This window comes from Suncus etruscus, chromosome 5, assembly GCF_024139225.1.
Source record: "Suncus etruscus isolate mSunEtr1 chromosome 5, mSunEtr1.pri.cur, whole genome shotgun sequence".
NCBI classification, from domain to species: domain Eukaryota; kingdom Metazoa; phylum Chordata; class Mammalia; order Eulipotyphla; family Soricidae; genus Suncus; species Suncus etruscus.
Genome location: NC_064852.1, coordinates 29,432,919 through 29,447,410, shown reverse-complemented (window position 1 = coordinate 29,447,410; position 14,492 = coordinate 29,432,919). Strand labels below are relative to the sequence as shown.

General features: G+C 37.1%; 1 protein-coding gene across 1 annotated transcript in view; it reads left to right on the top strand.

Moving 5' to 3' along the window:
- The window catches only part of ICE2 (interactor of little elongation complex ELL subunit 2), a 62,027-nt gene that overhangs the window by 19,482 nt on the left and 28,053 nt on the right, over window positions 1-14,492 (top strand). Inside the window, exons 6-11 of the mRNA XM_049773630.1 lie at window positions 975-1,112; window positions 1,728-1,844; window positions 2,178-2,337; window positions 3,328-3,509; window positions 10,430-11,402; window positions 12,264-12,439. Coding sequence (XP_049629587.1) covers window positions 975-1,112; window positions 1,728-1,844; window positions 2,178-2,337; window positions 3,328-3,509; window positions 10,430-11,402; window positions 12,264-12,439 — 1,746 coding nt within the window. The remainder of the gene's footprint in view (window positions 1-974; window positions 1,113-1,727; window positions 1,845-2,177; window positions 2,338-3,327; window positions 3,510-10,429; window positions 11,403-12,263; window positions 12,440-14,492) is intronic.

The window sequence follows — 14,492 nt, the reverse complement described above, 5'->3', positions numbered from 1 at the left end:
ATACCTTCAAATACGGCTTCAAATACGGTCTTCGGACAGGATCTTAGACTTTACCCATTCACAGCCTCTTTTTTGCCTGAGGAACTTTTACTTGATACCCAAAGCATATACAAATTAAACATTTAGTGATAAATTTGTTTAAAAGAACTTTTTACACAATCTATTTTCCTGCAGTTTCAGTTACCATAGTTTAATTATCTAGGTTTATGAAGATAATTTGTGTTCTGTTCTACTGGGAGTTGTTTGCATGTTATCACAAATTGCACATACACTGCTTAGGTAAAGCATCAATTTTATTTCTTTTCTGAATATATTTCCTAGTAAGTTGTTTTTGTTTGTTTCTGTCTGTTTATTTGTTTGTTTGTTTTGGGGCCACACTGGGAAGTGTTCAGGAGTACTCTTGGCTTTATGTTCAGAAATCACTCCTGGCAGGCTTGGAGGGCCATCTGGGATGCCAAGGATCAAATGTGGGGTCAGTTGCATGCAAGGCAAACACCATCCCCACTGTGTTATCACTCTGGCCCCAGTTATTAATATTTTTAAGTAATTGGAGAGAAGTAAATAAGTAAAGCATTTCTTTTTTGCTTTTCTGATTGTAGATTAGAATGACCTTGAAATGATCTGCTTGGAATCTTTTAGAGCTCTGAAATTTATTTATGGCCATTTATGTTAATTGCTTTTATTGTAGTATATAATATATTGAATTTTTATGTGACTATTTTTTGGCATAACAATTTCTTCATAATTTCATGTAAAATCTAATAGAATTGCTTATTTTTGTCTTATGAAATACCAGTGTTTTGAGAAATTATAAAGAAGTACTGCAAAATAAAATATGGCTTGCTTTCTGATTTGAAATTTGAAATGAGGATGATATTTAAAATGAATAATCATATAGTCAGATGCATCTTAAATTGTTTTTGTTAGATTCGAAATGCATGATCCAAATGACTTTTTCTTAATTTTACTTCTAGCAAATTTTAAGAGCTTGCATTGAACAAGTGAAAAAGTATCCAGAATTCTATACTCTCCATGAAGTCACCAGTTTAATGGGATTCTTTCCATTCAGACTAGACATGGGATTGAAATTAGAAAAAACACTTCTTGCATTGGTAAGGTTTACTTTATGAAAGATTAAGCTCATTTTTATCTGCATTACCATCTGATTTATATACTCATTTTATATTTAAGATTAATTTGGGCAATGATATGATAAAACTTAAAACATACATTTACATGTATATTTACATGTATATTTAAAATATACATTACAAATTTGTAATTCTTTTAATTTTTAAGTAGCAATATATTATGAAAATATCTCTATGAACTTTATTTTTTAATTCTTAGGTCCTGAATTCAAACAGGAAGACTTTTATTTTTAAAAAAAGAGATTTTATTCGCAATCATATAGGAAGTAAGTGTAGAGAGAAATTTTAGAGTTTCTGTTATACCCTATTATGATTTGTATTTCATAAGATGACAGGTTAGAATTTTAAATGGAAGGGAAAATTCCATGGCACTTTTTACCTTGGATTCTTCTGTGAAAAGCATATGTGGTGATTGTCAAACAAAATCATGAAAATTTTGCTTGAAGGAGACTAAATTTGGCATCTGCATTTAGGAAAATGAAGGATTTTAGGCTATGAATTTTATATGATTTTTTTTCTTAAAGAAAAAAATACAAGAAGATTTTATAATGATATATTCTTTTATTTCTGGTTTAGGGTACTGTAAAGTTTGTAAAAACAGTATTTCCCTCAATGCCTGCAAAATTGAATCTCTCTAAAGACAGTATGCCTGCCAGTGAAACACCAGAACAAACAGCTGCAGCAATGCATTATGTAAGTAGGAAGGTGGTCTTGTAACTTCCTAAGTAATCTTCTGTACTCATTTCAAGCAATTCTGAATTTCTTTTTATCACTTTTTAATGGGCTGAGACGGTGCCACAAGCGGTGGGGTGTTTCCCTTGCACACGCTAACCTAGGACTGACCGCAGTTTGATCCCTGGCATCCCATATGGTCCCCCAAGCCAGCAATGATTTCAAAGTGCATAGCCAGGAGTAACCCCTGAGTGGCACCGGGTGTGGCTCAAAACAAAAAAAACAAAAAAAAAAAAAAAAAGAAAGAAATTTTAACAAATACAGTCAATTAACAAATTATATATTATTTTTCAGGATATTAGTAATGATCCAAATGCAGAGAAGCTTGTTTCAAGATATCACCCTCACGTAGCTTTAACTAGTCAGTCATTGTTTACTTTATTAAATAATCATGGACCAGACTACAAGGAACAGTGGGAAATTCCAGTGTGTATTCAACTAATACCCGTTGCAGGTTAGTGATTTGCCTTGTCAGTACTCTCAAAAGAGAAGTTAGAGTATTTCAACTATTTAAAGATAGGTGGAAAATCTAAATCTTAAGAAGGTTAGAAATGTGACACTTATACACATTTGAAGGGTAGGTAAAAAGTTGTGCAAGGTGGCCAACTATACACAAAAAGTGAGTTATACAGTACTGTAAATACACAGTGCACAAAGTTTCTGAACTAAGGTATGTCAGACTCTTATTAGGTAACCTAAATAGGTGAGTTGCCAAGGCTTGTCTGTTGTTGCAGTTCAATTTTTAAGTGTGAAATAGTTTTCTCTTTTAATAGTTCAGTAAAATTAGTTTTGGTAGATAACTTTCTTTATGTAAAAGATTATTCTCCTTACTGTTTTTATGTTTAATTTTTATATATGCTAGAATATGTAACTATGTAATAGTAATGTAACTATGTAATAGTAAAATACTACATGTAATGAAACTAAACTACACATTTAGGGGGCTGGCGAGGTGGTGCTGGAGGTAAGGTGTCTGCCTTGCAAGCGTTAGCCAAGGAAAGATGGTGACCTCGGTTCGATCCCCCGGCCTCCCATATGGTCCCCCTAAGCCAGGGGCAATTTCTGAGCACTTAGCTAGGAGTAACCCCTGAGCATCAAACGGGTGTGGCCCGAAAAACCAAAAAAAAACAAAAACAAAAACTACATATTTAGAGTTTAATGTAATATATTCTCTGCTCTAAAAATTTTGAAAGTTGAACCCTGTGAGAACTGGATAATAAAGATAGTAAAAGTATAGTTTCAAGTGGAGTGCAGGGAGTCTTTTAGAGTATGTTTTTCTTACTAGTCAGATTGTCTTGTCCTTAGATCTTTAAGGAATGTTAAAGATATTGTAGTTCAAGGATGGTCAAAATATGGGATATGTGCTATCCTGTCATGTAGGGATTTTTTTTTGTCACCCTGTTAAAAACATACATCTAAAAATTAACCACTCCTCTGTTTTAAGGTTCTAAACCAGTGAAAGTAATTTATATTAATTCACCACTTCCTCAGAAGAAAATGACTATGAGAGAGAGAAATCATATCTTCCACGAGGTTCCATTGAAATTCATGATGTCCAAAAACACATCTGTTCCAGTCTCGGCAGTATTTATGGACAAACCTGAGGATTATGTATCTGAATTGGATGTAAGTAATGCTTACTTTGTTTTGAAAACTTAAAATTGAACTCCAAGTTATACTAGATTTTGGACAACAAATTTTACTTTCCTCAACTTTACTTTCCTACTTTTAATAAGAGACTTAAGACTTCGTTCACATCATTATTGTGGTGCTTACATTAGTGGCAGAGGTTATAGATAATAAAACAGTAACAGAAGTGAGACAGCTAGATGGTTCAGCCAGCTTCATCTGCTTACAGGAGGCCCTGGCACTGCATATTACCCTGAGACTGCTAGAACCCTAGATTCTGGTTGTGTTTTCCTCCACCCAAGAAAAACCTACATAATTAGCGACATATGCTACTTAGAAAAACTGCGTAGTTAGAAGGAAAAAAGGAGATAACACTAATTTAGATTCATGATAAGATAAATAAATATAAATAGGGGCCAGAAATACGGTATAGTGGGTAACGCACTTGCCTTGCCTGCCACTGACCCCAGTTTGATCCCTAGCATCACATATGTTCTACTGAGCACCTCCAGGAATTATTCTTACCAGAATAAAAGTAATTTAAAAAAGTAATAAAGTAGCAGAAGTAAACCCTGACCAAAAGAAAAAAAATAGAAACTTGGATAAAATGAGAAAACTTTAACATAAAATGGACAGATGTCTTATCTGTACTTTACTCACACTAGTTAAAGTCTTTCATATTTATTATTTTCTGCTTCTTGCCTTTTAATATCTTTAGGATATGGTCATAAAGTATTTCCAATTTTTCTTATGTTTTTTTAATTATATATATATTTTTTATCTGCCTAAAACTTGCAGTGGTGGGTGATGAATGTCAGGAATCACAAGTTCTCATAAGAAAATCAAAATTAGTTTAAGAAAGACAAAAGTGACAGAAACTTTTTTCAGTAATGGCAGAGCACATAATTTTTGCCTTCCCAATTGCTAAAGACAGAATGAAAAGCTAGACAGTCTGTCTTAGACTCATCGAAGAGCTAACAGAGGTGAGGAATACTAGGGCTGGAGATACTAGAAAAATCCAGGATGCAGGTGCCTGAGATTCAGGTTTTGTCCCATCTAAAGAGCACAAGAAATGAACTGTGCTTTGGGCAATGTCATTGACTAGTCAGGGCCAAAAGTCAGTTCAATTTCCTTCAGAGGAATGAAGCCATCAGGGTGAGGATGAGCAAAAAGAAATCTGTTTCTTCAGAAATGGTTGTCTGAGTCTTCACACCTGGAATAGGAATTTAGAGGCTTTGAATTTGAATTAGTAATTAAAATAAGAACTCCTCTGATACTGGGAAATTTTTTTTAATGATTAAAGTTCTTTATGGTATTTGAATACATTTTCACTAATTTTATTATAAATTTATGATAAACATTAACAAATGATTAGTACTTTTAATTTTTTTGTTTTGTTTTTTGTTTTTGGGCCACACCCAGCGGTGCTCAGGGGTTACTCCTGGCTGTCTGCTCAGAAATAGCTCCTGGCAGGCACGGGGGACCATATGGGACACCGGGATTCGAAACAACCACCTTTGGTCCTGGATCGGCTGCTTGCAAGACAAACACTGCTGTGCTATCTCTCCGGGCCCAGTACTTTTAATTTTTTTGTTTTTTTGGGTCACACCCGGCAGCGCTCAGGGGTTACTCCTGACTCTACGCTCAAAAATCGTTCCTAGGGGGCGGGTGTAAAAAAAAAAAAATCACTCCTGGCAGGCTTGGGGGATCTTATGGAATGCAGGGATTCGAACTGCCATCCTTCTGCATGCAAGACAAACGCCTTGCCTCCATGCTATCTCTCCGGCCCGGTACTTTTAATTTTAATAAAATTTTTTTTTTTTTTTTTTGGTTTTTGGGCCAAACCCAGTAACGCTCAGGGGTTACTCCTGGCTATGTGCTCAGAAGTCGCTCCTGGCTTGGGGGGACCATATGGGACGCCGGGGGATCGAACCGCGGTCCGTCCGAGGCTAGCGTAGGCAAGGCAGGCACCTTACCTTTAGCGCCACCGCCCGGCCCCTAATTTTAATAAAATTTTTGTTAGGGTTGTTTTCTTTTTAATTCATTAATTTGAAAACTTATAGTCAACTTCTTTTTAAAATCTTTTAATTGAATCACTATGAGATATAGTTACCAAGTTCTTAGTCAATGAGTTTTAGTTATACAGTATCCAGCACCCATCCCTTACCAGTACATATTCCCCACTAATGTCTTCAGTTTCCCTCCAACTGTTCTCCCTCCCCTCCCCTCTGCCAAGCCTCCATGGCAGACTATTTTCTTCTCTATCTTAGACACTGCTTTGCAATAATGTTTCTGAAAGGGTATCATGCATATCACTTTACCTTCTTTCAGTACCCAGTTCTTGTTTAGAGTGATCATTTCCAACTATCATTGTCATAGTGGTCCCTTCTCTTCTCTAGCATAGTCATTTCCCTTCTTTGTGGCAAGCTTTCTACTATAGACAAGACCTGCTGGCCCTCATATCTATTATCTTTGGGTATTATTACCATGCTTTTTTCATATCCTCAAACTGGGTGTGATCAATCTGTCTCTCACACTCTGACTCATTTTGTTCAGCATAGTACTCTTCATATCCATCCATTTATAAGCAAATTCATGACCTCATTTTTTTCCTAATAACGGCATAATATTCTGTTGTGTAGATGTACCACAGTTTCTTTATCCATTCATCTGCTTTTTGGCACTTGGGTTGTTGTTTCCATATTCTACCAGATTCTAACTATTATGAATAGTTCTCCATTGTGTTTTAGTATATCTAGGATATCTTCCCAAGAGCAGAATTGCTGGGTCATATGGAAGCTCATTTTCTAGTTTTCAAAAAAAGCTGGGCTAGTATACATTCTCACCAGGGCTTGGGGGTCCCTTTCTCCCCACATCTGTGCCAGCACTGGTAGTTCTTGTTCTTTTTGATGTGTTCCAGTATCTGTGATGCTATGATGATATTACTTTCTTATTCTCTTTTGTTTGTTATTGTTACTACTGTGGGGCCATATCCAGTAGTCTTCAAGAATTTTTTTTTTCGGGGCCGGGCGGTGGCGCTAGAGGTAAGGTGCCTGCCTTGCCTGCGCTAGCCTAGGACGGACCGCGGTCGATCCCCCGGTATCCCATATGGTCCCCCAAGCCAGGAGCGACTTCTGAGCACATAGCCAGGAGTAACCCCTGAGCGTCACCGGGTGTGGCCCAAAAAAACAAAAAACAAAAAAAAAAAAAAGAATTTTTTTTTCAATTTTTAAAAAGTTCTTTTTTTTTGCCTTTTGGTTTTCAGCAATACCCAACAATGCTCTGTGCTTAGGGGGTCCCTACTGGCCATGTTCTGGTGACCAATTCGGGTACTGGAAATCAAATCTCGGTTAGTAGCATGGTGCAAGGCACACAGTCTACTATCTCTCTACTATTTTTCCATTTTCTTGAAAAGACTCCATATTTCTGGGTTTAAGTGTTGGCGTTCCAATTTTGTTGGCTTTTAGTTGGTTATTACAGCTCTAACTTATTTTATTCAGAAATATGGAGTAGTTGTCTATTTTGATGTCAGTTTACTATTGTTTGTTTACTTTTGGGGGGGTTGGGCCACACCCAGTGATGCTCAGGGATTACTTCTGGCTGTGCGTTCAGAAATCACTCCTGGCTTGGGGGACCATCTGGGACACCAGGGGATCGAACCTTTGTCCACCCTAGGCTAGCATGGGCAAGGCAGATAGATGCCTTACTGCTTGCACCACTACTCTGGTCCCTGTTTGTTTACATTTTTACAATTATTTTTAACAAGAAAGCAAAATCATAACATAATAATTTATGCTATATTGATATTTCCTTTATTTCTTTTTTTTTTTTTTTTTTTTTTTTGGTTTTTGGTTTTTGGTTTTTGGGCCACACCCGGCGGTGCTCAGGGGTTCCTCCTGGCTGTCTGCTCAGAAATAGCTCCTGGCAGGCACGGGGGACCATATGGGACACCGGGATTCGAACCAACCACCTTTGGTCCTGGATCGGCTGCTTGCAAGGCAAATGCCGCTGTACCATCTCTCCGGGCCCAATATTTCCTTTATTTCTACTGAAATTTAAAAGCACATTCTGTTTAATTTAAAAAAAATATATGTAAACGCTGTGGCTTGCAAAGTTGTTCATAATAGTTACTTTGTTTTGTTTTCTTAAATAGTATCTTTAAGAACCATGATTACAAACATGTTTGTAGTTGGGTTTCAGTCAGAAAAAGAACACCAATACTCCCATCTTCCTCTTCCCCTCCCCGTTGTCTATATTTGAGACATTCTACTTAACACAAGTTACTTTGGACATCCATTGTGTCAGCATCAATTTCATCAGCATTGTGACCTTCCCTCCCTCCACTATTGTCCTCAGTTTCTTACACTCCATTGTCCCTTTGGCAGGCACAAAATAATTTACTTTATATTGGTATGTGGAATAATCAAAAAATGATTCAGTAAAAATAGTTGTGAAAATGATTATATCTCCAGTTGAGTTATTAAAGTCATCAAGGATTTACTGAGCCATTTGTTACTCGCTGAGAAATTTTCTTTGTACGTTAATTTATAGTCTGTCTTTAGAAATTTAAATTATAGCCTGTCATTTGAAGTTTTTCTTGGGAGGGAGAAGGTATATTTTTGTAGTCTATATGTTTTCTATTATTCATATATGTTTTGATTATTATAATTCATACTTTGTTATGCTCCTGTATGGTTTTGGTTTTTGGCCCACACCCAGCTGCACTCGGGTACTCCTGGCAGGCTTGGGGAACCATATAAGATGCTGAGGATTGAAGATGGAACCCGGGTCCATCCCAAGTAGGCCACTTGCAAGGCAAATGCCTTCTCGCTGTCCAATGCATTGGCCCTGTATTTTTACTTTCTTAAAGACCTTATGTATCTTTACTTATCTTTGAATAAGTACATTTGTATTTTTGTTAGACATTTTTTTGTATTTATTTCATTATTGGCTTTGTGTTTTATTGGCTGGTCACAACTCATGGTAATACCATTATTTATTAATTCCTACCTTTAATTAATATTATATATTTTATCCTTAGTTTCACCTCTCCTTTTTTGCTTTTATTTATTTATTTATTTATTTATTTATTTATTTATTTATTTATTTATTTATTTTTGGTTTGGGGGGGTTTTAGTTTTTGGGCCATACCCAGTGGCATTCAGGCATTTAGGCTTTCAGGGGTTACTCCTGGCTCTGCACTCAGAAATTGCTCTTGGCAAGTTCTGGGAACTATGTGAGATGCTGGGGATAGAACCTGGTCTGACTGCACGTAAGGCAAATGGCCTATCCACTCTGTTATTGCTCTCATCCCAATTTCATCTTTTCTTAACATAAGATTTCTTTTTCTAGCTAGTACTTTATTTGCATTGAGTTCTATAGTATGTAACCCTATTATTGCTATTTCTTTATTCTTTTCTTGTTTTGTTTTTGGCCCATGCCCAGTAACGCTCAGGGGTTACTCCTGGCTATACGTTCAGAAATCGCTCCTGGCTTGGGGGGACCATATGGGATGCTGGGGGATCGAAACGCAGATCGTCCTAGGCTAGAGCTTGCAAGGCAGACGCCTTACCTCTAGTGCCAGTGCTCTGGCCCCTATTTCTTTATTCTTAATTTCTTGATCTTCCATAGTTTTTGTTTTTGTTTTTTGGGACACACCCACCTGTACTCAGGGGTCAGGGGTCATGTTTGTCAATGCTTATAGATTGGTGAGTGCCAGGGCCTGCTTGCAAAAGTCCATATTCAGCTGGTTGAGCCGTCTCTCCTCCTGCATCATTTTGTTTTTAATGTTTTTCTATAATGACTCTGTTAACAGTATGTGGTTTAATTTCTTTTCTTTTTCTAGTAAAACTTCTTAACCTCTCTTTTAGGAAGAACAGTCATTTTTCTGAGAGGCTCCTTACTATTTGCTAGCAAAAATTTTGTAGATTTTTTTAATTTAATGTTTAAAGCAAACCTAAGAATGTGACCTTTTTGTCAGCATTACAGTGATGAGGAAATTTAGTTTCAGAGTGGGAATGGATTGACTGTTCTTATTATATGATTGTTATTAGAATGATTCTTTATCAAATCCCAAATCAGGTTTTTATTTTAAGTGTTCTACCAAACTGAGGAGAGAATGTGGTTTATTCCTGAATAAATTAAAACTTGTTTTATACCAAGACAGTCTATGAGAAGCTACCACCTCAATGATTTTATATTTCAGAATCCAGGAGAGTCCCTTCCTCTCCATTTCTCTTTCATTTCATAGTCAAGGCTGTTTATCTTGTGTAGTTGGGGAGTTTTTTGTTGGGTGAAGCTAGCAACACTTCCCAGATTGCAGTGGAAAATACTCTCCACGTAGCCCAGAAGCTCTCCTCCTGTTCTGTTGAGTCCAAGATTGTAAGATTGCTTGAATAAATATATGTAGAATGACTGTCTTCCTGTCTGGCCCACTCTCTATTCTTTGAGTCTCTGACTACTTTTTTTTTTTGGTTTTGGTTTTTGGGTCACACCTAGCGGCACTCCAGGATTACTCCTGATTTTATTCACGTAGCTCTTGGCAGGCTCAGGGACCATATGGGATTGCTGGGGGATCAGACAGAGGGTTGGCAGCATGCAAGGCAAACGCCCTACAGCTGTGCTATCATTCCAGCCTATCTGTCTACTTTTTGATTAGTAGAAATTTCTCTTGATTCATAAGTGTACTCTATTTCCTGTGCAATTATATTACAACTTGGCAAATATGTCTGTCTCATGAACATTTCAATGGGAAATTAGGGTTGAATAAATTAGTTGTTAATAGTTAAATATGATCCTTTCAGAGCAATCGGACTTTATTTGATATTAAAGGTCACTACTGTGATGTGCAGAGACATGAAGACAAGTGACCTGTAATTTTTTCTAATAGTTTATAATATCTTTTTTTTTTTTTAAAGATGTCCTGTGAAGTTAATGAGAGCCGAAAAATTGAGACTCTTGAGAACTTGGATCTGGATTTTAATGATGATGTCACAGAACTTGAGACTTTTGGAGCGACTACAACCAAACCCTCTCAGTCACCGTGCCCAGAAAGCAATAACATGGTACCCAGAAGTGCAGACACTGTTACTGTCCCAGTCACAGCACCTGCAGCTGTTGTGCCAGGTGCACCACCTGGTTCTCATTCTAGGAGTTTATCTCAGATTTTGCTGGAGCAATTGCAGAAGGAGAAGCAGCTGGTGACTGGTGTGGACAGTGGTCCTGAAGAGAGTAAAGTTAAAGATGGTCCAGAATTTGCCTCCCCTGACGAAAATTCAGCCAATCTTGACAAATCTTTAATGCAGGACTGTGATCTGAAAGCACCTGCTCCCTTACAAGTAGAAAGTGCTATGGAAGTAGAAACCTCTGACAGAAATGATGGGGTTTTTGCCCATGAGAGACTCAGCATTCCAGAGCATGCAGATAGTTCAAAGGAAATAACCCTTACATCAGACACATCGAAACCTCAAGGTGGTATTTGCACTAGTGATACAGATGAAGATTGTTTAATTATTGACACAGAGTGTCAGAATAATAGTAATGGAAAGGCAGCCAATGCAGATTCTAATTTAAATTCTAACCCAGTAAACCCAAATTCTTCCACAGCACAGCCTTCCATGGGAAACCAGACTAACTCTACTGGTCCTGATGAATCGTGTGTCTTAAAAAAGCCTATCAAAAGAGTTTATAAAAAATTTGACCCAGTTGGAGAAATCTTAAAAATGCAGGATGAACTTTTAAAGCCAATTTCCAGAAAAGTTCCTGAATTACCCTTCATGAATTTAGAGAATTCTCAACAGCCTCCTGCTTCTGAGCAACCCTTTACTCCTTCAGACACCTCAAGTTGGCCAAGATCTTCATGGCCTTCTGCATTTCAGAAGCCAAAGGGACGTGAGTAAATATTTACAAAACATTTCAACACAGACTGTTGCCTGTTCCTTGTTTGTAATTTACTTCACTTTTTAAATTTTCTATCCATTGTGATCTACTTTACAATTCTTATGTAGTCATTAATATTTTATTTTTCAGCCTATAATATTTCTACTTCTATAACCTCTCTACACTTATACTCACAGAGAGATGGATTTTGCAACTTTTCTGTGTCCAACAGTTAGTTATAAGGACTGTTAACTATAGGTCACATAGTTTGCCAAACTGATGAGGAGGAAGTGTATAAGAAACAAACTTAAATATTTATTAGTCCAAATATATTTATTCTTGGCTTGGGACTTTTTTATATATTCTTACTTTAAAAATAAGATTAGGGGACCGGAGAGATAGCATGGAGGTAAGATGTTTGCCTTTCATGCAGAAGGTCATTGGTTTGAATCCGGCATCCTATATGGTCCCCCGAGCATACCAGGAGTAATTTCTGAGCGTGGAGCCAGGAGTAACCCGAGCGCTGCCAGTGTGACCCAAAAACAAAACAAAACAAAATAAAATTAGAATCAACTTTGCCTGGATTCAAATAACATTACTTTTTAAATCTCTTGTTTCCTCTCACTTCATAAACTGTCACTGATTGCTACTTTGCCTAGGGTTAGTGAAGTTACAGGGAAGCAAACTTTGTGTTTTTCATAGTGCATTTCCACTGAAAACAAACAGAAATGCCAAGGGTGTCTAGTCCAGGGCCAGCTCAAAGGAAATAGAATTAATGGACATTTGAGAATAGATAATTGAATGGTTTTTATACTGTTACTAAGGGTTAATATATTTTAAGATAAAAATAATGAAATATAATTATTTTTAAAGGATTACCATATGAACTTCAGGATTATGTTGAAGATACTTCAGAATATGTAGCTCCTCAAGAAGGAAATTTTGTTTACAAGTTATTCAGTCTGCAAGACCTGTTGTTGCTTGTTCGATGCAGTGTCCAGAGAATAGAGACCAGACCACGTTCCAAAAAACGGAAGAAAATTAGGAGAGTAAGTTCTTTGGGAAGTTAGGACTAAGTTACTAGGTATAGCAGTACATTTAATATGCCATTATTTTGAAACTATTGTCTATTACTATTATAGTATTATTTCCAGATTGACTTTGTTGTTTATTTAAAGTAAAATACTGAAAATATTTTAAATAAGGATATACAGGAAGGGGGTGACAGTGTTCAGTTAAATGAAAAAGTAATGAATGCCAGGGTGATTTTTTGGAGGTGAGTGAGATGGGGGCACACCCAACAGTGCACAGGGTTTACCCTTGCTTCTGGAATCATCAGATTCCAGGAATCATCCCTAGCACATTGGGGAACCAATGTGGGGTGCTGGAAATCTAGCCCAGATTAGTTGCGTGCAAGGCAAACACTTTACCTGCTATAGTATCTGTCCAACCCAGCAGAACGATATTTACGTGTGTGTGTGTGTGTGTGTGTGTGTGTGTGTGTGTGTGTGTGTGTGTGTGTGTGTGGTGAAATTGTATCATTTTGCCAATCATTTAACCTTGAGTAGTACACTGCTTTCTCTGTGCATTTAGATCCTTTGGCTTGGTTATGTTTTTGAGCCATGTTTTGAGCAGCAGTGCTCATGACTTATCCCTGGCTCTGCTGAAGGATAACTCTTGGCAAGGCTCAGGGACTTATCTGTGCTACTGGGGACCCATTTGGAGTCAGCCACATTGCATGGCAAGGACCTTAACCCAGTACAGTCTTTCTGACCTCTAAATTTGAGGTTTTGGGGTAGGCTTGTGTTTTTCCTTATTTCACCATATAATCATCATACCCCATTGTAGAGGCTCTTGTTTATTCCTGTTACTGACTCCACATTTCGTGTTTTAAGAACTTAATATAATGATCATTTCACCTTTTACTTGTTTTAAATTGTCATAAAATCTTTGACAATTCTGTAGTTGAAAATATATCACTTGAGGTCCTTTCGCTTTGAGGAAAATCATTTTTCTTTTTTTCCTGGCACTGTCAGACATTGAATCTAGGACCTCACATGTGAAAGGTATTTTTGAACTCCCCCACTGTGCCCCATAATCTGCCTATCACTCTTCATTATTTTTTTTTGTATTTAGATTTTTAAAAATTTTACTCACCATGATTTTATAATACTGTCAATAATGCAGTTTGGGGGCCAGAGAGTTAGTGCAATGGGTAGGGCATCTGGCTGGTACATGACCAACTCAGGTTTGATCCCTTGCATTCCACATGCTCCCCCAAACACCCAGAAGTGACTCCTGAGTGCAGTTAGAAGTACCCCTTAAAAATGCCAGGTGTGTTTCAATAAGAAAAAAGAAAAAAATGGGGTTTCATTTCATGTAAACAATATTCCAATCCCATCCCAACCAAAGTGTTTGCTCCCTCCACTACTGTCTCAGGTCTTTCTCAAACCTCATCCTTCTGCTGTGATAAGCTCAGCTTGTGTTTTTTGAGCTATTTGTTTTTCTCCTACGGTGCTGCTTTATATGACTGTAACTGTCTCTTTCCTCCCACGTGGCTTCACTTAGCATGATGATCTACAGTACAATCCATGTAGTGGCAAATTGCTTGATTTCATTTATTTCCTTATAGCTCTGTAATACTCTGTTCTGCATCTAAGCCACAGTTTCTTCATTTAGTCCTCTGATCTTAGATTACATTTGGGTTTCTAGATTTTGGCAGTAGTGAAAAGTACAGCAATGAGCATAAAAATACAAGTGTCTTTTCTGAATAGAGTTTTGGTCCATTGAGGGAGGTGTCAAAAATGGAAGTTCTGGGTCATATAGAAGCTTAATTTCTAGTGTTTTGAAAAGTGTCTTACTGATTTACCAAAACTTGGATCAATTAACATTCCCACCAGCAGTGATTGAAGGTCCCCTTTGCCAACACTAGTTGTTTTTATTCTTTGTGATATGTGTCAGTCTCACTGGTGTAAGTTGATATCTCATAGTTGTCTTGATTTGCATTTCCCTGATGATCACTAAATGAATAGCATTAGTGTCTGTTGGCCATCTATTTGTCTTTTTTTTAAAAAAAACAAAACAAAACAAACTAAGGGTCCC